Source organism: Lynx rufus, unplaced genomic scaffold (assembly GCF_022079265.1).
Source record: "Lynx rufus isolate CCGP_SWC_20201006 ecotype Redwood Valley unplaced genomic scaffold, mLynRuf1.p SCAF_2, whole genome shotgun sequence".
NCBI lineage: Eukaryota > Metazoa > Chordata > Mammalia > Carnivora > Felidae > Lynx > Lynx rufus.
Window position 1 is genome coordinate 11,310,227 of NW_025814834.1, and position 26,076 is coordinate 11,336,302.

The window sequence follows — 26,076 nt, forward strand, 5'->3', positions numbered from 1 at the left end:
TTCAAAAGAATGGATGTCTCTTGGTGCTAAACACACATGCCTGGCAAAAAGCTGTCGAGAACAAACACTTACCGGCATGACTGTTGAAATGTGCAAAGTTAGCAAAATTGGCTGTGGCCGTTGACTGAGGCGCTGGAGCAGCAAAGATGTCTGAGCCAAGATCACTTAAAAGGTCAAACTGCTTCTTTTCCTGCTGCTGCCCTTGAGAGCGACCTACAACAGGGGACTGCACACCACACATTAACGATAAAGAGCTTCCAGTCAGATCTGCCACATTTTTGTAACACTCTTTCCAATTCACCAAGCTTAAAAGGCAGTTGAAAGATTACATAATCTTTTATTTGTAGTTTTGAATACCTTGGTATTTTTTGAAAAGCACAAATTTTCCACATCTATTCCCAAATCATCTCTCAATTTTAAATACAGAGCCAAAGACAAAGAAATGCTGTATTGTAACAGCTGTTACACCTCAGAACACAAGCAAGACGTCCTGCTAGGAGAGCAATAATAAGACTTTCACAGAACACATCCTTTCTATGTGGGGACAGTGCCTTTCTCTTCAGCTTTCACTCAAACCTCTTGTGACAACTGAGCAATTTTATCCAGATGTCCTCGTATGCATTAGTAAAAGGGGTGGACTTTCATTCCAACAGTACTGTGCCTCAGAACCATTCTTGTGTAGGACAAACGCTGTCGTGCCAGATCAACAAACCGGTCACAGCTCAGAAAACTGTCACAAAGTGCAGAAGCACAAGCTTTTTCACCAACTTCTAAAAAGCCTTCAGCCCGTTTAGTTTTTTAAAATAAGGTATGTAATGCAAAGCCACCTGTGTTTCGATGATAAGCATGCTTCACAATGAGGCAGGGGAAAAATTCTACTACTAAAGAAATCCTTTCTTGTAAAAGGACATCACAGAGCCTATACTGTTCTAACTCTGATGGTCCGCAGAGTCCTGTTTCACTAAATGTAGCTACAGGACAGACAGCTATTAACAGTGTTCCTGTGTACCTTTGCAAACCTGTGGAGCATTCAAAGAAACTCAAGAGCAAAAAGAGCAAAAATATGCACATCCCAACCACTTAACCAAGACTCTCTGAATGCACTATCTGAACCACTAGCTTACTGTATATGACCACTAGGACATAAAGCTACTGTCCTAAAGAATTCTCAGGTCCGTGATACTCAATCCTCCTGGAGCAGAAGTCTCTGCAAAGATGGAAGACCACTCACCTGACTAGGTGTGCCCTTGTTTAAGTGCAGTGCTGGTGCTGAGTCTCCTAAAAGAGACTTCAGGGGTTTGACCTCAGGCGTGCTGCTCGTGCTACTGGCAGACGACCCTGAAATAGACGCATGAACTGATGCCACCACCTTGGCTTGTTCTGGAGGGACATACCTAAAACATATGAAAAATTCAACAGGCACTTAACCGAGAAAACTGTAGGGAATAATAAAAAATGATAAACTTAATTTTAATTTCTTGTCAGACTATGTCGACATTACTCTTATTTCAAAACCCTCTTAGAATTGACAGCTTAAGACTGCACTTAATTGAAGTACTCAGAAAGGCTGATACAGACTATGTGCAAAACTTGTTTCAATTATTTACTTATAATTTTTCTAAAAAATATATATATCATAAATAACTTTTTTAACAACAGAGGGCCTATAGTTAATCATGATGAACAGTTAAAACTCTACTTTTTAAAAACTAAAGTATAAGATCATGAATAACATTTGCAAAGAGAGCAAAATAAAGAGAAAACATCTATTACATTACAGTTAGTAATCTAAAATACAAAGGTCTATATTACAAATCTAGAAGAATAAGATCAACAAGTCAATTTCTAAATAAGCAGAAACAATTCACAAATGGGGACACAGAAATGAAAACACTTGCAACCTAATAAAAATGCAAATTAATATATCATTCACATTTGCTCTGAGCATAAATTTTTAAATTTTGTTACTGCCCGCTAAAATACAGAAATAGGTATGTTGTATCTCAGAAGTACAACTTCCAGAAACTCATCCTTAGGGATTAATTGGATAGGTGCACACAGATACATGTACATGCATGTTATCACAGCACTCTTTATAATTTCAAAGAACTGGCCACATATCAAACATTCATCAGGAGAGAAATATTCAACAGATTCAGCAGATTATGCTAACATCTGTATAACAGAATACTGCATAGCCACTCTGTTTGGACAAGGAAAGAAGTCCCTAAGACTTTTAGGGTCTTTCAGGTTTGATCTCATTCACGTAAGTACAGGATTTACTGGAGGAAGAGAGTGAAGAGAACTAAAGAGAGGCAGTAAGAACATAATGCCCAAACACTGGCAACACTAATCTCTAGAGCTAGGATCACGTAAGAGTTTTTGTTCTATTTCTGGGTTTTGTCCCACCCTGCCCTTCTCCCCAACACCACCCCGAGATCACTTAGGGGACACAGGAAAACAAAGTGGTTAAGGAGCACCTACGTGTTCTAGAGACAGAGTTAAAGTTCCAGCTCTACCCCTGGAAACCTAGCTATGAAACCTAGGGCAAACTACCCCAACCCTTTGTGCCTCCGAGTTTTCATCTATAAAATGGAGACATGGTTGCTATGAGGTATAACTGAGTTAACATTTATTTTTCAAGTACTTACAACAGTTCCTGGTACACATGTATTAGCTACACAAGTGTTAGCTATTTTCAATTATATGACAGTGACAAACAATACAACTGCTTTGCCGTAACTTGGTATATTCACTGATGGGATCAATTTTTGAGCACAGTCAAGTCTTACCAAAGGATAAAACCAGATAATTGTATTTAGTTCAAAACACTCACCTGACTAAAAGTAAAGAAGTGAAGCTTGTATTGCACAGGAAGTGAGTTTGAAAACTGGTCATACAATCTCAAAACCCCTTTAGATCTACGACAACAATAGTCTCAATGTTTTAAATACAGTTGCCTGAACTGAGGATTTGCAGGGAGACTGCATTTGGACAGTGCTTATATCATGTTAAAAACCCACTGCACTGCTCTCTCGTTACATGTCACAGGTATGTGCAAGTGCTTAAAATGCACAGAACCTGGTCCACCTGAATGCTGGTCACTCCCTCTACATGCCGAGCATTCAAGTTTGTAACTGTATTATTCTTGCTATTACTATCCTGTTTCTCAGGACAGAAAAACAACACAAATTGTAATTATTTGAGGTTTACAGTTATTTGAGTTATAGTTTGAATTAATAATTTATCATCATCACGACCATCATCATCATTATAAATGCAAGGGATGGAAATTTATGGTTTTAAATCTAACAACTCTTACTCAAACACACTTTCTTTTGCTAAATGAAGATAAACTATGTAAAATCTTAGCTAAGTTCTATTCAAACTAACTTGCAGAGTTGGTAAAACTGTTGGGAAAATAAAAAATTAGGCTATAGCTATGTATGGAGAAAGGTCTTAGTATAGGATACAAGGTCTTGGAAGTTAAGAACTGAAAGGACAGAAAGTTAATTATATACTTCATTTTAAGAGAATCCTTTATGCCACCGTGTTTCTACTATCACCCCACCCTCAAAGATTTTCTTCTTTCTTGAACTAAAATTTTACGAGCATGCTTTTATCTGCATTCATACCTAACACTACCTAGTGCTGCTAAACGTAGCCTGCGCTACAGCTGATCCTGCCTGGCAAAAAGAAGTCTCCTTTCGAGAACAGTTAAGAATACAGAGTTTGCAGAGGAAACGAATTAAAGCAACTTCTCTCTATTGCTCACTGAATGAAGGCAGAGATATCTCACCTATAACCCACAGCCGAGTAGTCCTTCAGTATTCCCGGGGTTAAGCCATTCACTTCCACCTTATCTATTCCCTCTATTGTGACTCTCTCCTTTATTTTCTTAAGCCCCCAAGAAGGAAATATACACTACTGAATAATAGGTCTTAATAAATTGAATTAAATTGTGCTCATATAACTAAACATGAAGAGTCCAAGGTAGTTGAACAGTAGCTTTACAGACACATTTCCTGCTATGCTTTTTAAAGGGCTGTACTAGCCATATGTCCAACCTGTTTTAACTTCTTTTTAAAAATTAACATCTGATGGATTTAGTTAGGGGAGCATAAACGCTCTCTTCTTAACCAGGGAGTAAAATCATTTCTTGGGTGAGGAGTGAGGATATTTTGGGCAAAGACCTACCACAAAATGCAATTATGTGGATGGATTACTACACAAGAGCTTTAGCATACTGCTTAGTATATAAAAGATACTAAATAAATACTTGCAAAATGAATGAAGATTTTAAGAAAAGAGGCTATATGAAACTAGAATGTCTTGAGAAGCTAGCAGGGCTAGAGAAGGATTAGAAGGAAGGATCCTTCGCTTTCCAAAAAGGGTAGGAGGCCTGGGAATGAGGAACCGGCTGCTGCTGGGCACAGATGACTTAAGTAGAGTCAAGGCTTTTCGAAACCAAATCCAATAAAATGCCCAAATATAAGGAGTATCTATCTACCTACATACCTATTTCCTTATTTCCTATATAACTATCTTTCTTTCCATCCTTTCTTCCTTCCTTACGTCAGATTAATCTTACCCATAATTAATGTGATTTTTGGGAGCCTTTGTTCTAAATACAAACTATTCACTCACCATCTTTTCTTTTCATACTTTTCTTGTAGGAACTCTTTCACTTTTTGTGGATCCCTGAAGTCTGGAATTGCTGAAGATCTATCATCAAATAATCCTAGCCAAATCTGTTTACAGACCTTTGGAAAGAATTAAAAAAACAAAAGTGTTAAATTCAACATCTTCACTTAATGAAATTTTAAGGGAAAATTATGATTCTTTCAAAAAGCTAACCTACTTAATACCACTGCTTTCAATGAGAATATTACCACAAAGAATGAACTAAATTAATTTTAATATATTCCAGTATGCAGTAAAATCTTAGCAACAGCATCATAAAGAATAACACCTCATAGGGAAATGGGATTTGAATGGATCTGGGCCTTTTTGGTCTTGGAATGACCTTAAACTGTAAGCCATGAGCAAAGTTGTTATCTTGATAAACCTCAGTTCCCTCACCCCATAAAACAGAGGAATCAGACCAGGAGCAATTTCATGGATCTTTGACAAATTTAAAAATCAACCAAAACAGGGGCGCTTTGACTGGCTCAGTTGGTAGAGCATGTGACTCTTGATCTTGGGGTTGTGAGTTTGAGCCCCATGTTGGATAAAGAGGTTACTCAAAAAAACAAAAAAAAAATCTACAACAACAACAACAACAACAAAAACAAATAAAAAGTACTAGAATCATAAACAATTTGAGCTTAAAGTACAATAATAATAATAACAAAAACACAAGGCAGATACAACTCTAGCTTTATAAGTACCTCCCATGCTTTTTCCCACTAATGGCTAAAAAATAAGAATCTAAGATATTTAACATTTTAGAAAAAATCAAAGAAATGAAATGATGCAGAACTCAAACACAACAGAAAGAGCAGAGAACTATAAAGAAAAAAATTAATAACATGGACTTCAAAATTTAAAGCTACTCTTCTTGGGGGTGCCTGGGTGGCTCAGTCGGTTGAGTGTCTAACTCAATTTCGGCTCAGGCCATGATCCCAGGGTCCTGGGATCAAGCCCCAAGTCTGGCTCTGTGCTTAGATATTCTTAATGCTTAAGATATTCTCTCTCTCTCTCTCTCCCTCTCCCTCCCTCCCTCTCTCTCTCTCTCTCTCCCTCCCCCCTCCCTCCCTCTACCCCACTCACACTCTAAAATAAAAAATAAAAATAAGTTAAAATAAATAAATAAAAATAAAACTTGCTCTTCAGGGCACCTCAATGGCTCAGTCAGTAGAGCATATGACTCTCGATCTTGGGGTTGTGAGTTCGAGTCCCGTGTCACGTGTAGAGATTACTTAAAAATCTTAAAAAAAACCCAAAACTATTGCTCTTCAAAAGACTTAAGAAAAAATGAAAAGGGAAGCCAACTGATAAAAATTATTTGCAAAATGTGTTAAGATTTTGTGATCTAATGTGATAGGAACTTAAAGGAACTTGAATCCAAGATACATTTAAAAATTCTTAAAACTCAACTATAAAAAACCAGTAAGAGTGGGCAGGGAAGATGAACAGACACCTCATGAAAGATATACACAGCAGCCCAGTATCAGCACCGAGACCTACTACACAGGCACCCACAGATACAACTAAAAGGCCCAAAATAAAAAGACAGACCATATCATGTGTTTGGAACAACCGGAACTCTCAAGAAGGTTAAAAAGGTACAATCCTCTGGAAGACAGTTTACAGTTACTTAAAAGTTAAATATACACCTACCATATAACCCAGCCATGCCTTCTAAGTTATTTACCCAACAAAAAGAAAAAACCTGTCTACACTCAGATTTGTACACCAATGTTCATAGCAGCTTTACTGATAATAACTCCAAAGTGAAAACAACCCAAATGGGTTCATCAACAGGTTGAACGGATCAATTTTAGAATATCCAAATAGGATACTCTTCAGCAATGAAAAGGAATAAACTATTGATACAAGCAACTACATGTGGAGAAGTCAGATTCCCCTCCAAAGTACATACTGTATGACCCCCCCCATTTAACTTTTACACAGTACAACTTTATCTATAGTGACAGAAAGCAGATTAGTGCAAACATTACAAACGGGCACAAAAAAATTCTTCGGGATAATGAAAATGTATGCTGACTTATTACTACAGTGATGGTTTCACATAGGTCAAAACTCATCAAAATTGTACACTCTGAATATATCCAAATTATTGTAATTAATTATTCCTCAGTAAAGCTATAAGAAACCAGTCCACAAGCTTCCAAACTTGTATCATTTTATTTTTTTTTTAATTTTATTTTTTTTTTTCTCAACGTTTTTATTTTTATTTTTGGGACAGAGAGAGACAGAGCATGAACGGGCGAGGGGCAGAGAGAGAGGGAGACACAGAATCGGAAACAGGCTCCAGGCTCTGAGCTATCAGCCCAGAGCCCGACGCGGGGCTCGAACTCACAGACCACGAGATCGTGACCTGGCTGAAGTCGGACGCTTAACCGACTGCGCCACCCAGGCGCCCCCAAACTTGTATCATTTTAAAAATTAACCAATTATGACACTGTGAAAAGCACACAGTATCCAGCTTCAGAAAGCCCCCCAAAACTCGAGGAATCAGAGAATAAATAAAAAGGAGCATTCCTCTCAATCGTACATGCTCACTGAAATGGCAAAGAGAGAAAGAAGAACCAGAAGAAGGACTTGCCCTCTTCCTCTCTCCGTATCCCAATCATGCTTCAAAACAATTTTTCTTGTTTTCTTGTTTTCCCTCCTACTCCAGGCTCAGTGCAGATACTGTAACATCATTAAGGCAGTGTAGGTGACACACGAGCCCCAGGCTAAGGCACAAAGCAGTACAGTGGCAAAGCCCAAGAAGTACACCCAGAAATGGTAATGCAACTTACTGCCAGAAATGCTGTCAACCCTGTACAGGGCCAGTTTCCCCACTGACTATTTAGCAACTTAAAAAGAACCACATGGGACTCTCTTTAGAAACCTGACTGATGATTCTCCGAAAATTTAATTTTGAAAGATTCTGTGGCTTTGCAATTACATTTATAAAGGGGGGATTGGAAGTTTCTAGTTCTTTTCTCTCAAAAAGTCCCAAATGAGAAAACAAGAGACATGGTTAATTATTTGCCCAAAGCCAAAGAATTATTAACTGTAACTGACACAATTAGTTCAGGACACTTCATGACATTTAGTCTTTGCGTGCTAAAAATTCCTAAGAACTATCATATACAACTTTTTTTTTTTTAAGTTCATTTATTTTGAGAGAGAGAAAGAGAGCGCACGCAAGCACAGGGCAGGGGCAGAGACAGGAGAGACAGAGACAGAGACAGAGAGAGAGAGAGAGAGAGAGAGAGAGAGAGAGAACCCCAAGCAGGCTCTGTGCAGTGAGCACAGGGCCTGAAGTGGGGCTCGGAACTCACAAATCACAAGATCATGACTCAAGCCAAAATCAAGTCGGACGCTCAACCGACTGGGCCACCCATATGTAACTTTTTTTAACTGAAAACAAACGGTGAGCAAATAAACATACAAACAAAAAGGAGATGGGCTGAAGACACATCCCTGAGTTACTGTCTTGGCACTCATTCAGCATGGGTATGCGAAGCAAAGATGAAGTGCTTGGCGGTAGCCTTTACAGGCATCTGACAGCAGCAGCCAGTGGGTATCACTCAAACTTCTGTACTGTTGCAGTTCTGTCCCTGCTCTCTGACAGGAAAAATCTTTAGTTCTTACTTCTCACTACGTTACCCCATAATGGCTATTTCCTATTATTGCTCAAGATCCTAGCCATACCTGCCACTCATGTCCGCTTAAGTTGTACCTAAGCCAAGCGGCTCTCAAAATGGACTTCCCAAGTCCCTGGATCCGCAGCATCAAGGTGACCTAAGAACTTGTAATGCAAACTTTCAGGACCCACTCAAGATCTACGAAATCAGAACCTCAAGAGGTGGTGCCCAGCAATGTGTGTTTCAGCAAACGCTTTGGCGGACTGTGAAATTGGTCAAAGTTCGCAAACTGGTGCGTTAGTAAAATCTAGGCCAGCAAATGGAAACTTTCTTCCCATACATATACTACATACGGTTTCCGGTTATTTCTCAAAATTACGGAATCACTAATCCTGGTATCGGGCAAGATTCATTTAACAGAGACAGTGTTCCAGGGACACACCCGGGAAAACACAATGTCCATCTCTTTGAGACCGATTCATATTTTCATCCCTGAAAAGCTGGCTTCTGTTTCAACCATTCTACTAAAATTGCTCTTTCAGGTTTCTAGATCTGCTGAAAGAAAAGTATACAGTTCTTTTTGTTCCTTTTGTTCCGTTAGTAAAATAATAAACAGGATCACCTGAAAAGGAACAGTTTTTCAAAGCTGAAGGAGAGTGGGAGAGTGAATTACTAACACAGCAAGCAGCACTGAGGACTCATGGAGATGAGTAGTAAAGTGAAATTAGTCTTAATAGTTGTGTTTGCCTCCAGCCTCATCTGGCTATTTAGGTACAAAGTAGTTGAGTGACGGCTTTCAAGGTAAAATACGACAAGTTAAAAAGGAATGGTTATAACAGACCATGAAATCTAAGGTAAGAAAAACAAAGATATGGTGAGGATGATGGCCAAGAAGTTTAGCCTCAGTGGGCTGCAGTCCTGACGGCTGTGCCACAATTGTTGGGATTTAGAAATTAAGAGGGAATGAGCTGGGAAGAGAGAAGTGGAGGTGGCCAGAGACCAGGATGCTTCAACTTGAACTCTGAGAGGTGATTCAGTTATCGATAAATAAAAAGTCTAAAATAAGATGAAGGATTACTGGAGGTAGGAGGTCGAGGAATTCAGGAGGCCAAATTATCTATTATTATGATAATCATGTGGATTATCTATGCGGACAGTGAGACTAGAAGAAATGATTAACACTAGGAGAAAGAAGACATTACATAAGGGGCTAAAATCTAAAATGAACGAGGGGGGCGCCTGGGTGGCTCAGTCGGTTAAGCGTCCGACTTCAGCCAGGTCACGATCTCGCGGTCCTCGAGTTCGAGCCCCGCGTCGGGCTCTGGGCTGATGGCTCAGAGCCTGGAGCCTGCTTCCGATTCTGTATCTCCCTCTCTCTCTCTCTGCCCCTCCCCCATTCATGCTGTGTCTCTCTCTGTCTCAAAAATAAATAAATGTTAAAAAAAAATTTAAAATGAACGAGGGGTATGACTGCAATAAGAAGCCACAGCAGGTGACAAAATCTACTGGCACGAGAAACATGGCGCTGGGGGACCAGAAACACCACTGAGGAGCAAGAATGATACCTAAAAGCCATCATCTGAAAGAACTGCACTCATGACGGAATTGGTTTTGATAATCTCTTTTAGGGAGGTGGATAATCAGTTCTGATTATAGAATAATGTGATGGTTGGGGTAGTTCAGAGCCTGGACATGGGGAACCAGACAGCCTGAATTTGAATCCCAATTCTGTTTAGTAATGGAACCTGCTTCACAGGGATGGTGGAAGGGTTAAAGGAGTTAGTGGGGGGGGGGGGCGGTTTCCATTCCGGAACAGGGGTACATAATGAACTTTAACTAGTACCAGTTATTATTACTCTCAGAGGTGGGTTATGGAATAATGAGGTAAGCAAGCATTGGGAAGTAGGTCTCCTCAGGAACACAGGAAACTATGGGTCTCCCTTCTATCCTGCTGCAGACAGAATCAAAGTGGTCTTGATAAAAAAAAAAAACAACAACAACACACAACTCCCTCCTCCAAACTTCTATAGCACTTCTATAGCATGTCTTACATGAGGCTTTACCATTACCAATTGCCTCATATCTGAATTACTGCACATGTGTCTCATTTACTTTTGAATTCCCCACATTGCTTAAAATAATGGGTTGTGCCACATTAAGTGTTCAATAAATATACCAATAATGCTGAAAAACACACTTCATTTATTATTTTTTTAAAACAATTTTTTAATATTTATTTTTGAGAAAGAGAGAGAAGAGACAGAGTGTGAGCAGGGGAGGGGAAGAGAGAGAGAAGCAGGGTCCAGGCTCTGGGCTGTCAGCACAGAGCCCGACGCGGGGCTCAAACTCACGAACAGTGAGATCATGACCTGAACTGAAGTCGGACGCTCAACCAACTGAGCCACCCAGGCGCCCCTATCATTTATTTATTTTAAAATTACACATCAGCCAACAAGAATAAGCCTGTGAAATTTTCAGAATAGTTTTTTCCTTATTCTAGTGCTAATCCACTTTAGAATTGTAATCATAATAGCCACTGACATAATCTAAAATACTTTAAAGTATCAGTCAGGGTTGCCACAGAAAACAGGTGGCATGCTCAATTCAAAAAATTTGAAAGAAAGTTTAATAGACTATTTACAAAGCACAGGCAGGCTGTAAGGAACTCACACGTGAGAATACGGTTCCCCCTCATTCGTAACAGCTCAACCTCACCCACTGGCAGGGGAAGGAGGAGAGGAAGAGGTAACCTTAAGACGAAGAGGGCTAATTGATGGGAGTCTGACCTTCAGTGGAAGGATGCAGAAAGGAGACAAGAAATCCCACATGGAAGAAGAAAGTAAATATTTCAACCTCTCCCCCCTTCCTTTCTTGCTTTGACAATGTTCCCCCATCAGCTAAACCCAACTGGAAGCCAAGAGTCAAGAAAGCCCATCTGTGTATCCAGACAAATGAGCAGCCTGGAGCCAGAGCAGGGTAAAGACCAGAGCTAGAAGGGCAGATGGAAGCCATCCAGCACAGCACCTAAACCACGATAATAAATACATGTGGTGCAAGCAATTTCACAAACTCAATTACGGACGCCAAAGATAGGAAACATCCATACTAATTCTCAATTGCTCATATAAAAAAAGGAAGGATAAGGAAACGGTGCTGCACCAGGCTTGAGAAGGAAAATAGATAAGGGTAGAGATTACAGCTTCCTAATCCTCTCAGGGACAGCAAAACAGAGCAGAAATTTGTGTGAGTGGCAATTTACCTTTGTTCTGACAAACCCTTGTTTTCATAAAAAGGATAAAGAATAAACATTGTGACTGGATTCTGTTTGCAACCTCTAGGTAAAAAGATAAAAAATAAGAAAAGGAGGGGTGCCTGGGTGGCTCAGTCAGCTGGGCATCCAACTCTTGATTTTGGCTCAGGTCATGATCTCATGGCTTCTGAGTTCGAGCCTAGAGCCTGCTTGGGATTTCTCTCCCGCTCTTTCTGCCTCTCTTCTCTCTCAAAATAAATATATAAAGTTAATAAAAGAAGGAAATGACAGAAAGATGCTCTGGAATTAAAGAACCTTTTTTCATTAAATCCATCTACATATATCCAGCCAGATTTCAGACTATTTTGCCCTCACTCCTTAGTGGAGACGTGGAGGGTTACTGACTCCCTAAGATACAATTGCAGCACTTGCTAGTACTGCCCAGAAAATACAGAAACAAATAACTGGAGGCCTCAGAACTGAAAAATTCATGAACAAGTAACAAACATCCACTCTTTGAAAGCACAAAGAAAAACTACACAGAAAAAAATACGAACAGGAAATACAATTAAAAGCTCTCTAGAGAGATACCATGTAACAGCAACATATTATTTAGCACTAAAAGAAAAAACAATCAGGTTTTTGCCTTAATTTGCCCTAAACATCCAAAACCAGAAAAATATCCCAAATATATGTCATGACCCAAGTTAAATACTGAAAAGCACATTATCAGCATTTCCTACATTCATCCAGCCTCCATTAGCATGACTGTGCTCATTATTTCTAGACTGATCGGTATTTCCCAGTTATAGCCTATCTGAAGGATGTGTATCAATAACGCTTAGGGAAAAAAAGACACTATCCAAACACCTTATGCAAGAGAAACAGTTCTCCATGTATGTTATCTTTTTCAGACTGTATGTTATAGTCCATCTTAAAATTTGGTTTTAAAAAATGTGCAAGAATTAGAACCTATGCAACTGATTCACTGAAAACGGGCACACACAAGCTTTATGTGCACATCAGTAAGGCACCAGAGCCTTTGTGAACCAGACATATAAATGGATACATGAGGGAGCAAGACTTCCATCAAATCCAATTTATTTAATCTTAGGGGTTTTGTTTTTAATCTAAGCATAAACTACCTTATAATGGCTTCCTTAACATAAAAATCAAATCCTTCACCTATTCAGGCCCCAAATGAGCCAACCCCTGATTACCTCTCCAGACTCCTTTACTATCATTACTCTTTCCAGGCCACACAGGCCTCCTCAGAAAGTCTTCCCTCAAAAGCCAATCCCATGGTGGGGGGCAACATCTCCCACACCAAACCTCACCTGTACATTACTACAACATATTATTTTCATGCCCTTTATCTCACAGCTTCTAAATGTACGAGGCAGGAACCTTCTCTGATTCACCACTATTTGTATTCTCGGAGTCTGACACATAGCAGACACTAAAAAAATAACCTAGCACATGAACGAAAGCAACTTCTTAAGAGTGTTGAAATATAGGTACTTAAGAAATTCTTTTTTCCCTTAGTTCCATCTGAAATATACAGGCTGACCTAGAACACTTAGCATACTAACTTATTTATGCAGAAGTAATAAATTCACTGATGTGAATTCTCACATTGTCTAGACCAGAGGTTGTTAGCAAAACACACCTCACAAGCTAAAACCTGGCCTTTGGTGTGTGTTAGCAGCTGAAGTTTCACTGGGACACAGTCCCGCCCACTCGTTTACCTACTGTCTATGCTGCTTTGTTGGGTAGTTACAACAAGGACAGTACAGTCCACAGAACCTAACATTTACTATCTGACCCTTTACCAAAAAGGTCTGCCAACCCCTGACTTTAACTGCAACCATGGACGTTCTATGATACCATCCCAGCACCCAAAAGTAATAATGATTTAAACAGGATAATAAATAAAAGCCTGCTTTTGAGGCAGGTTTTATAATGTGTATGGGGAGTAACAGAGATGAAACTAACATGAAAGAAGCCTTTCCCTGGAGGAAGTACTCTCCAAGAATGAGGGCTATGTAAGGGCCAGTTTATTCTATGGACCCATTCACTAGTGAATAAAGGAGAAAAAGTACCAGAGTTAAGTTTCAGGTAAGGATTAATGTATTTGACACTTGTTTTCTACATAACTGACAAGTACAAACAAACAGAAGAGATAAAAGCAGCAAATACTCAAACACTAGAGAGAAATTAAATGCAGTGGTAAGAGCAGTAAAACCTACTTGCAAGAATCTGCAGTTTGTGCAGGAGACCAGTAGCTGTAATTCAGAAACTTACCATGCAACTTAGTAAAGGGCAGTATATGCAATGCACAGCACACTCCCATGCCTGATTTCACTTAACATCTCTAACATCAAATCGTGTTCCAGAGAGGTTGCCAAGAACAAAAACCCAGCCACGCTCGTTCAGATAAAACAAGGAAGCATACAGCAACACCAAGAAAACAAAAACTTTAGGGGAAACTGAGCTGCAAACAGAAAAAGCCATTTGGGACCTAGGTAGTCTGAGAATCTGTTTCCTAAGCCCCTCTCCTCCCCACCCCCCCAAACACACAGTTGATCACTTTTGCTTCTCACACTATGTCTAAATCCCTGCTCTTGCTTATCTTAGTACACTTTCTTTTTTTTTCTGTTTAACTTGTTAAGACTGCACATGGCCCAAGTACATCCTGTCTTCTTGGTTTAAGTGATTCATCATTTGAATCTAGCCTCTGTGAACCTTAATTCAGTTTCTTATAAGAGGGAGGATCAGATTAGTCACTGGCCCCCAGGGTTAGCTGTCCATTCCTGGTCCAATAAGCTATGTGTTTTCTGTCTTTATTTTGTGGTTTTTCCAAGGCAGGGAGGGAGTCTTCCCCCTTTGTTCCTTCAGCAAAGCATGAGAACTTTGGTAAGCACTCCCCAAACCTAAACACACATGTTATTCATGAATACGCTTTGCAAATTATAAAAAGCTTTATAAATATAAAATTTATTGTATTAGTGAAGTCACATTGGTTTCAAGTAAGTTATCAATTGTCCTCCTTTCTCAAACTAGTATGACTATGTAAGTTACCCTGTATGGGTAACAAAACAATTGTTCTTTCAATTTTGTATGCTGCCTTTAATAAGCTTCCCAGTTTTAGATAGTTAAATTTATCAATATTTACTTTGTGGTTTTCCATTGCTTTTAGCATATAAAGTCCTTACACGTTCAAATGTTAAGTAGTCAGCTATATTTTCTATTAAATTTTACAGTAATCACTTATGTTTTTTTATTACCTACCCTCAAGCTTACATCCTTAAACACTACAATTTAGTTTGTTTTTTAGTTATAAAATAATTTGTTTTACAGCAAAGTTGCAAGTATAGTAAAAAAGAACTCCCATATACCCTTTACCCAGTCTCTAATGTTAACATTTACTTATCATGCTCTTTAGATAAAATTTTTTCTAAGCTTTAAATGGTTTAGAACCTTCTCTTCCTAATGTCTACCTCCTAAAAACAAAGACATTCTTTTGTATAAATGTAAGCAAAACTATCTAAATCAGGAAATTTACATTTTATTATTCTCTAATCCACAGACTAGCCAATTATCTTAATAGTGTCCTTTAGAACAACAACAACAAAAAAGGTTCACCGGGTAGAGAATCTGAACTGTCCTGTTGCCTTTAATCTGGAACACTTCCTACAAGCGTCTTTGTCTTTCATGACCTTGACATCTTTGAAGAGTATAGGCCAATTATTTTGTAGTATGCTCCTTTATTTAGGTTTTCTCATGACTAAACTTATGTTATACACTTTGGCAAGGAATACAACCTAAGTGATGTTGTATCCTTTTCCGTGAATTGTATCAGGAGACACATGATGTCAATCAGTCCCATTCCTAGGTGATGTTAACTGACATGTGCCAGATTTCTTCATACTAAAGTCACTATTTTTCCCTTTGGGATTAAGTATCTTGGAGGGAGATCCTATGAGACATTTTCTATATTTTTGCTGCTTTCTTTGTGCTTTAAAATTTTAAGCCTAAAATACTTCTGAAATTAATTTTGGTCTACCACATCAGTTAACACTCAGACTTTCCATTTACTGAATAACCAATTCCTTCCATACTTAACTGCTAAAATGTGTTTATTTACAGTAACTTTAAACACTTAATATATATAAAGATTATAGCACGTCTAAGGATCTAGTCTGTAGATCTGTGCCTGTTCTAGTTTCGGACTGTTGTAATTACTCCAAGTTTATATTGCAAATTATTGCCTATAAACACAGAGATATTTTTTAGTGTCTAAGTGGAGCCAATCCTATTTATTACTCTTTGGTTTACAAATTCTTCCCAGATAATTTTACTTCTTTGTTTTAGAATCATTATCTAAAAAGGAGTAGAAAACTCCTACCAGTGTCTTGGTTCCAATTGTTCTACACTTAAATTGTGAAGCCTTCATAAATCTTAAAGCACAGCGTTCTCATTCCCAAAGACAGTTATGAATATTATAAGCAAGCCTGCCAAAAAGGGAAGATTAACCAAAGGTTTACGTTTCTTTCTCTCTACAGAGTAAGTTTTCAATGTTGACATTTTCCAGAATATTAACAAGAACAAACAAGGTACTGAGCAAGAGAGCAGAATGGGAAAGGTGACCTAATCACATTTCCTTCAGAACTGAATATGAAGTACAACTGTATTTACTCGTCACAATATGCAATAAGAACTGTTTGTGGATTATCGATGGCTTAAGGATAGCACCAATACCAGTGAATCACCTCTAACAGGAACACTACTCATTGTTTCACTCAACCGAAAGCTTAACGATAGTAATGGATTTGTACTGACACTCGATTGTCTGGTTGTCCTGGTGACTCAAAGCCTGCATTTGCCAGGCAGTTGACTGAGGCTGGGAATGTAGCCTCTGGCTGAGGAACAGAGAGACTAAGCGGCCCAAGTGCAGAACAAGCCTCGGAAGTAAACCTGATCCATACCACAGTCTATGTGAAGTAATCATGAGGAAAAGAAAAAAACATTTCGTTTTCTTTGAACATTTGTGAGTACATGGGTGGCCCACAGGTTAATCAAAAAGAAAAGAAAAAAAGAAAAAAGGAAAAGGAATATTCAGGCAAAGCTCTTGTCAGTAAAAATGAGATGTGCAGAAGAGGGGAGTTTTAAGTAGGTTTCCAAAACAGATTATCTCAATGTCCAAAGGGAACAATTTGACCACCAATAAGAATAACTACAACAGACTGAAACACATCAAATAATTTCATAATATTTAAAAAAAAAAACACATGTAACTGGTCATTGTTGGAAGATGTTTTGGAACTCATTTTGAAAACAGTTAAATATTGAGAACCACATATAGCTTTATGTACACTATATACCTGATATTCATGACTAGTTTTAATGTACTTAAAAAAGAATAAAAGTACTGCACATTAATGTAAATTTTATTAAAATAGCTGTATTTTCTAAAACCAAAAATATTAGTGAAAAAGTTTTACATCTTTGCAAATTTCATGAATACTTGATTAAATAGAAGATAACTGATTTCTCATCTGCCTCTGCATTTTTATGTTATGTAACTTCTGAAAAACTCCACCATACACTCATGAGAATCAAAGTAAAAATAGCCAATCAAGTCTTCAAACTACTATTAAAAATGTTTGATTTTACAGAATCCCTGAAAAGGTCTCCAGGATCTCCAGTAGATCCCCAGAGTGCACCTGGAAAATCACTTAGTTAAAAATCACCACTTTACAACCCCAAATTAATGGATATAGGAACAGAGATCTACAAGAACAGCCCCTAACATAACCGTGCCACCAAAATATCTCTCCATGAAAGAACACAACACCCAACCCGTGAAACACCAGGTCTTCCTCTTTTTCCAAACTAAACACGAATCTTAAGAAGCTACTAGATCCAACTACCAATTTACTGGTAACTACGATGACTGAGGAACACCGACACTACTATACGGATCGAATCAGCAAAATCCAAACAGTGGGAAACTACTGAACAAATGACTGGGCTGGAGAAGGGAGAAAAGGGGAGTGGGGGAGGGCAGGGGAGGTGGAAAGAGGAAGAGAGAGAGAACCGGAGTAAACAACCGGAGGGGAAATTCCTAGAAAACAAAGATTTAACAGGCAAGCAAAGCAGGTACCACTTCTAGTAATGTCAGAATAGCTCACATTAAAACCCAACTCTCCAACAGATAACTATAATCTCTATGTACATTATAAAAACTACCAGAAGACACTAGGGAACAACCAAAGCAAACAGAATGTTGGAAAGGAAATTAAGCATTTGCTGTTTTTTTTTTAAAGACGTGGTCAATAACAATCAGAGTAGTTGCAGCAACTACAAAAACTGGAAAGTGAGCAGCAAATCCAAGGAAGGAGAGAATCAGAGAGTAGGAGCCACAAAACTCTGCCCAGGTCTCTGGCTCACCCTTGACCTAGGCATGTGCGGGGCTGACTCCAAACCAACTCAATTAAAGACTAAAAGAACTAAGTGGAGATTTTAACTGGTATCTTCCATGAGAAGCAGAATTTGCTACAGTTAAAAAGGAAACAAAAGAAACAAACAAAACCAACACTTTTGGAAGGAACAAAACAGAATCCAGAGGCTCTACTATGCACCATTTCCAGCCTTCTGGATATAATCCAAAATCACTAGATATACACAGAAACAGCAAAGTGTGACCCACAATCAAAAGAAAAAGCAATCAGTAGTGACACACCTGATGTGACAAAGACTTTGGAATTGGTAGATAATGATTTAAAGCAACTTGTATCCCCGTGTGCAAGAGCTTATGATGAATAAAACGATGAAATCTCAGCAAAGGGAACAATTACAGAAAAGAATCAAATGTAAATCCTAGAACTGGAAAAGTATCTAAAGAAAAAATGGTCAAAATGTTAAAATAATTTTGATGAAGACAAATTCACAGATTAATGAAGCTTAGCAAACGCCAGGAAGGATAAACACACACGCACACGCTCATAAAACACTCATGGGTACGTCATAGTTATATTCTAGAAAAAAAAAAAGCTTCAAGATGGCCTATTGCCATAGAGCAAGAACAATATAAAGATCAGATAATGTTCTTTTCAAAGAAGAAAAAAGTATTACCAGAGAGAGAGAGAGAGAGAGACTGTATATGACAGAATGTCACCTTTGTGAGGAGGACATAGTAATAATAAATATTGGCCCCTAACAAGTTTCAAAATAAATAAAGCAAACAATAAAACAGGGAAAAATATACAAATCCACAATCATTTGTTAAGTGCTCTAACTGATAAATTACCTACACGAAATCAGTAAAGCAGACCTGTAAGATCTGAACAGCACTATCAATCACAACCTATAACTGACATTTATAGGACACTATACCCAATAACTTCAGAAATACATTCTTTTCAAGTGCACACAGTATGTTCACCAAGAGAGACCATGTGCTGGACATAAAACAGGACTCAAAAAATAAGAAAGGGTTGAGAAAACATATAGAGAATGTTCACTGACAAAAACAGAATTAGAAATTGATTATACAGTAAGAGATCTAGAAAGACTCCAAATATGTGGAAATTAATCATTTCTATATAATCCATGGATCAAAGAAGAAATCATAAGGGAAACTAGAAAACATTTTAAACCGAATGATAAAATACAACATATCAAAATTTGTGCAAAGCAGTTAAAACAGAGGTTAGAGAGAAATTTATTGCTTTAAAAGATTAGAAAAGAAAGCTCTCCAATTAGTGATCTTAGGTTCTATCTTAAGCAAAGAAAGAGCAAATAACCCAGAGTAAATAGAAGAAAAAACAAAGACCAAAATTATAGAAGCTACTAAACACATTTAAAAGAAGGCTCTCATTAACTTTGTCAATAAATATGACAACTTAGGCAAATTCCTTGAAAAATACAATTCATCAAAACAGATACAAGAAACAGATAATCTTAATAACCAGTGATCACTTTCACTCTCTGCCCCAGTGACACTCAGATCCCAGTGTTCCTCTTTCTGTCCTTCTAAAGCGCCCAGTCATCTCAACTAAAGCAGCTGGCCAAAGATGACTGAGTCATCAACTCCCACATAAGATTCTAACACTTGGTAGCAGAAGCTGCCAACAGGGGAAGGGGTCTCCATGTCAAACAACAGTACATCACCAAGTGGGACTTTTAAAAACAGGCACCAGGCCAAATCTGGCTGGCGCGGGGAGTGAAAGGGGCGGGCAGGGAGCAGGTACACAGTTTGCCAACTCCTGATACACAATATGGAGAGGAATCTTCAAAGAGAAGGGAAATTGGAGGACCTGCACTCCCTGACCTCAAGACTGACTTCAAGACGATATGCTACTGGCATAAAGGGCAATGAATGAATGAATGAAACTGAACAAAGAGCCCTGAAACATACTCGTACTTACATGGTCATTTCGTATTTGACAACGGTTCCAAAGTAATCCATTGAGGAAAGTGTTTTTACCAAACGGAGCTGGAACAACTGTATATATTCACAGAAAAATACGAACCTCAACCTCCAACACACCATATACTAAAATTAATTTGAGACTGATCATAGATGTAGATGTAAAAGCTAAAGCTTTCAAAGCTTCTAAAATAAAATGAGATTGTGATGACAGTAGGCAGAGATTTCTTTAGAGCCGAGAAAGAAGAAACTATAAAACTAAAAACTGATAAAATTCATCAAAAAAGACAAATTTTGGCTGGTCAAAAAAAAAAAAACACTAAGAAAATAAATGAGAAAGCCACAGACTGAAAGAAAATACTCACTAAACCAGTCTTATGAAGAAAAATGAACAAATTCTGATATATTCATAGAACAGTCCTAGGTAATAAAAAAGGAACAAACTACATGTATCCACATGCATAACTCTCACAAGAAGTCTTATGCAAAAAGCACACTTTATTAAATACAAATAAAAATCAAAACAGTGGTTGCCTCTGGAGAGGGGAGACATTAAGTAAGAAGAAATGTCAATGTGCTTTATCTTTGCAGAGCTTTGGGTTACCAAAGGGGATGCATTTATCAAAACTCTTCCCAAGGTAAGATTGTTACATTTCCGTCTATGTCAATTATACTTCAATTTTTAACAAATACTGAATTCGAATTAATGATCTCCTGAGGATTTAAGGGGTGATGCGAACTAATGTTTGCGGCTTACTTTGAAGCGTAAGAAACATTAAGTGGAATTAACTAATGGATGGATACACAGACATGTGTGAAAGCAAACACAGCACAATGTTTACCATACCTGCACAATTTTTCAACTTTTATGTATATTTGAATGTTTCATAATAGAAAGTTGGGGGGGGGGGGCGCCTGGGTGGCTCAGTCGGTTAAACGTCCGACTTCGGCTCAGGTCATGATCTCACACCTGTGAGTTCAAGCCCCGCATTGGGCTCTATGCTGACAGCTCAGAGCTTGGATCCCGCTTCGGACTCTGTGTCTCCCTCTCTCTCTGTTCCTCCCCCACTCGTACTCTATCTTGCTGTCTCTCTCTCTCAAAAATAAATACATACATACATACATACATACATACATACATACATACATACATACATAAATAAGTAAGTTGGGAGGTGGAGGGGGCAGAAGACAGGCAGATCTGGCCATTGTGCCGTGGCTTTGAGACGATGCTGCCATGGGCATCCATGAAAAGGGGTTCTGAGAGACAGTGCAGCACGTAGGTCAACCTGCAAGCCACTCACACTACCAGAGACCCCCCCCCCCCTTGCCTGCAGTGAGACCTACAGCAGCAGCTGCAACAGAAGGTAACTGCTCACCACCACCCCATCCTTGCAAAGATCCCAGAATCACAGACTGGTATGAGGTTTTCCTTGGGGAGCTGGTGGAGCCCATAGTCCAGCAGAAGACTGACAAGACATCATCTAAATCTATAAGAAGTTCTTGCTGGGTGTGGCCTTTGCTTACTCCTACCCAAAGCTGATACTGCCTGTGCAGGATGACTTTAATTTCCGGAAACAGAACCAAGAACTCTTCGATGTCATCACCAATTCCTCAAAAATCCATGGGCCCAGAGCCTGTTTCAACTTTCTTCTTACCAGTTCATAAAGCACCCCACAACCAGATGGCATCCTCTGTTGCCAAGATGAATGCCAGGTGCTGTCCTAGAAGCCAAGCAGACTTCCTGCTCTGGTAAGACTCAACATCAATCGTGAGCAGCCTGAGTAGCAGCTGATGCTGAAGCACAAGAGACACAGGTGGAGGACTAGAACTCAGATGTGCACCACAGGGCACTTGTGCAGCATGTCTGACTGCTAGGTCTAAAGTCATCTGAGCTGTTAGGCTTCCCAGAGACTTAAGATGGCCAGGACTTACCCCGGACTACAGGGCATCCAGCCCCAATGATCTGAAGCCCCAACTCTCCTGATGCAAACCTGGCCTCTATCCCACAATCCAAGCGATACGGTCCAAGAAGTTGCCTGGTAAGACTGTGATCATCTAGCTTCTGACCATTTATCAGCAGGTACAGTTTCAAAACCCATATTAACCACTCACAGCAAGTAAGTGGAGCTTACTTGCATCTTGATTCAAACAAACCATTAAGGAAAAGAAATGAAACTTAGGAAATGAAAGAAAACTGAACACTGCTAACTAGATTACGACTTTTTATGGACATGAAAATTGTATTGCGATTATGTATTTTTTAAAGCCCTTGTTTTTCAGAGATAACATTAGTTGATGAATTTACAGATAAAATTGTATGTCTTAAGATTTGCTTCAAAAAATAAAGCGGGGGTAGTGCCTGGATGGCTCAGTTGGTTAAGCGTTCGACTCTTGGTTTTGGCTCAGGTCATGATCTCATGGCTTTGTGGGTTTGAGCTCCACACTGGGCTTTGCATGGACAGTGTGGAGCCTGCTTGGGATTCTCTCTCTCTTTCTCTCCCTCTCTCTCCACCTTCCACACTCACAATGTCTCTCTCAAAATAAATACACTTAAAATATCTATATAGATATGTATAAAGAAGGGACAAGAAGACCATGAATGGGTGGAAGTTTGTTATATTATTCTATGTGCTTGTATAGATATATGAATATCTCCATAAGAAGAAGTTTTAAAAGGAACAAAAAAGACTGACAATTTCTATTTTCAATTAGATCCAAGTAAGTTTTTAAAATGGTAACTCACTAACAGGAAAAAAGAAACAAAATAGCTGAGAGGTGAGAGGAAGCTACAATGGCTGAGGCAAATAAGCTAGAAGGAAGTAAACAACGTGACCTAAGATACCAGTGCAAAAGAAAAAGTTAAACGCTCAGAGCATTCGTTACAAATTAGCACCTAGCTCCTTTACAATAATCTGGGTTTTCAGTCACCATTCAAAAAGACCATGCTACAATATGTTCACATCAAAGGCACAAGACAGGTACTTCTCACAGATTACAAAGGAAAATGAAACTCAGGGAAAAGTAGTTTGCCCAAAGTGACAAGACCACAAATTATTTTGAGTCTTAGTCTGGAGCCTTTAGCTGCTATAGTGGTTTTCTCAAATGGTAGCCTGTAGCCCTCAGCTTCAGAAGCACAATGGGGTTCTGGCTAAAAATGCAAACAGACACCCCTTCACCTCACCATACTTACCATACATTCACAGTCAGAATCTCTGGAGAGTTCTTTCTCTCTCTCTCTCTCTCTCTCTCTCTCTCTCTCTCTCTCTCTCTCACACACACACACACACACACACACACACTAAATAAATAAATAAATACATAAATAAATAAATAAATAAATAAATAAATAAATAAGAAAAAATTTTAACAACTACTAAAAGTAATTTGGATGAAATTCACATGGATCCAAAGTCTCAAACTCCCTTGGATATATATTCTTGTACACTCTCACCGCTATAAGTGTAATGAAAAAGTATGTAAGATACGATATAGAAATGTCTACAATGTTTTGAGGATAGTAAAACCAATACAGAAGAAACTATGAAATAAAAAAAAAAAAATATATATATATATATATATATAGTGCAATATCTTAGAGTGAATGCCATGGTGTGTGTGTGTATATATATGTACATATACACATATATATACACATATGCACACACATACGTATAAATTAAATATAAATATAAATTTTTTTTGAAGTATGAGTGGGGGGTTTATATAGTCCCTGTCAGCTCCAATACTCCTGGAAGACTTCACAGGAGAGTAAAAATTTGATAGGGGAGTAAAAATGTGAATCTTAAAAAAAGATTCACAATAAATACAACATCATGAGCAAAATGGCAAGAAAACTGGAATACGGACAGCATATATGGAAAACAAAACAGAGATCACTACAGTTTAAACATTTCTGCTGGAAATGAAGCAAGAAAAAGATTAACTAGGAAGGTTATAAAAGGATTTATATTGAGAACTGAAAACTCTGGAATGCCACAGACCAGGGGTCTTCAACCAACCACCTGCAGATCAAATTGGGCCACTGGCCTGTTCTTGCACTGCCCGTGCTCTAACAATGGTTTTTACAGCTGTTTAAAGGATTATTTCAAAAATGCTCTATTCAAACAAGGATATGCAACAGAGACTGTATGCAGGTGGCCCACAAAGCCTACAATATTTACTGGTCCTTTACAGAAACAGTTTGCCAACCTTGCTAAAAGCAACAAGGTTAATTCTAGATCCTGGAGTACTGAGTTTGTAACTTAGCTCTACTCAATCATGACATTTAATATGCTGTTATTAAAATCACAGCCAATTGTTGCTGCTATTTAAGATCAGCATAAAAATTAAAATGTCCCAAGAATTTAAATACATAACCCAAACATTAATGTAAATGACACTTTTGTACATTATGAAAACTAAAAAAATCCCTCTAATAAGGAACAAAAATACATATTGATAATCCTTCCCTTGTAACTTCTACTACCTTAGATTCTGATTCAATAAACATCTGAATACCTACATTATCCAACAAGAACTACACTCGGAACTTTCGCAGATTGCTCAAGTTCAAAGTATTTTAGCCTTTCTATATAAAGATTTTACTGTCACTATTTTACAGTTGGTAGAAATGGAGTCTCAGAGGCATCCTGTCCAACGTTCTCAGCCAAAGCCCATTCTTTCTGCACAAGACCACTGCACTTCAAGAAGTATTTAACAAATCCAGATGAAATTTAATCTATTTCCCTAGAGAGTTACAGTTTGGGTTAAGACCGCTTAGCGTTTAGCAAAACTTTAAAGAAATGACTACAACACTTTGAAACGACATGGTATCTTCACACACTGATTCACGATTCATTCAGAAGTTCACGGTCTTGGGGCGCCTGGGTGGCTCAGTCGGTTAAGCGGCCGACTTTGGCTCAGGTCACAATCTTGCGGTCCGTGAGTTCGAGCCCCGCATCGGGCTCTGTGCTGACAGCTCAGAGCCTGGAGCCTGTTTCAGATTCTGTGTCTCCCTCTCTCTGACCCTCCCCCGTTCATGGTCTGTCTCTGTCTCAAAAATAAATAAACGTTAAAAAAAAAAAATTAAAAAAAAAAAGTTCACGGTCTTTACTCTGATAATGTCCCATAAACTCTTTGTGATATTGGCTTTCCACTTTTCAGAGTCCACGAGTCTGTGTGGAGAATCACCATCACTTATTTAGTTTACAGGACACGAGGTGTCCTGTTTAACCCATAGTAGACTGAGTACACACAACGTATCATAAAATGATAACTGGATATTCCAGAAAAACTGTCCGAGCATGTGAATTTGGAATTTAAAATTTTTTTAGAAACAAAAATATTTTTTGTGTGACAGTGTTTGTTTCCTGTTATAAATGGCCCCAATCTCTCCCAAAGATGCAATTTAATTGCCCAAAAACTCTCAATAGCTTATCTCATAAACTAAGGCCTATTTAATCATAAGTATAATGTCCTGAAAAATCCTCATCTCCACACTCCCAAAGCATCTACAACTACCACTGAAGCCCTCTCTGTCTTAAACCAAAATGGAATTGGCAAAAAATGATTTTTGTTGTCTGTCTCCCCCCACTAAACTCCAAGCTTTACATGAGGGCAAGTCCTGTCTGCTTTTGCTTGTCACTCTATCTCTAGCACCCAGGGACAGTCCTTGGTACACAGCAGGTGATTAATAAATCTCTCTTAAAAATGAAAAACGAATCCATCATAAATGTGAACAGAGAGAAAAGAGCACCTTACTTTATGGGCCAATTGTTTTAGAAAGTTTTGTTTTTTTTTTCTTTCTTAAAGCAGTAGTTTGTTTTGGGGGTTATTTTTATAATCTAGCATAAAAATAATCAAATATTGTCTATTAAATGATTTTATTTCTACATGGAGACTGTATGTGCCTGTGGAGCATCAATAGTGACTCTTTTATTCTCAGGCCTAAAACAAAATTAAGGAGAGTTAATTTGCTCCTAGAAAAGAAAAACTGATGTTTCAAAATAAAATTACTAATACATTTTCTTTTTATTGAATTTCTAGAGCACTGATCACCAGTCCTG

The 26,076-nt window shown here is 38.4% G+C and overlaps 1 protein-coding gene across 6 annotated transcripts in view; it reads right to left on the bottom strand.

Annotated features, from left to right (window-relative positions):
• The window catches only part of AGFG1 (ArfGAP with FG repeats 1), a 72,731-nt gene that overhangs the window by 24,429 nt on the left and 22,226 nt on the right, over window positions 1-26,076 (bottom strand). For all 6 annotated transcript variants that reach the window (XM_047082509.1, XM_047082508.1, XM_047082507.1 and 3 more), the window contains exons 3-5: window positions 4,648-4,763; window positions 1,232-1,394; window positions 73-226 (exon numbers count right to left, since the gene is read on the bottom strand). In XM_047082509.1, the coding sequence (XP_046938465.1) occupies window positions 73-226; window positions 1,232-1,394; window positions 4,648-4,763 (433 nt within the window). The remainder of the gene's footprint in view (window positions 1-72; window positions 227-1,231; window positions 1,395-4,647; window positions 4,764-26,076) is intronic.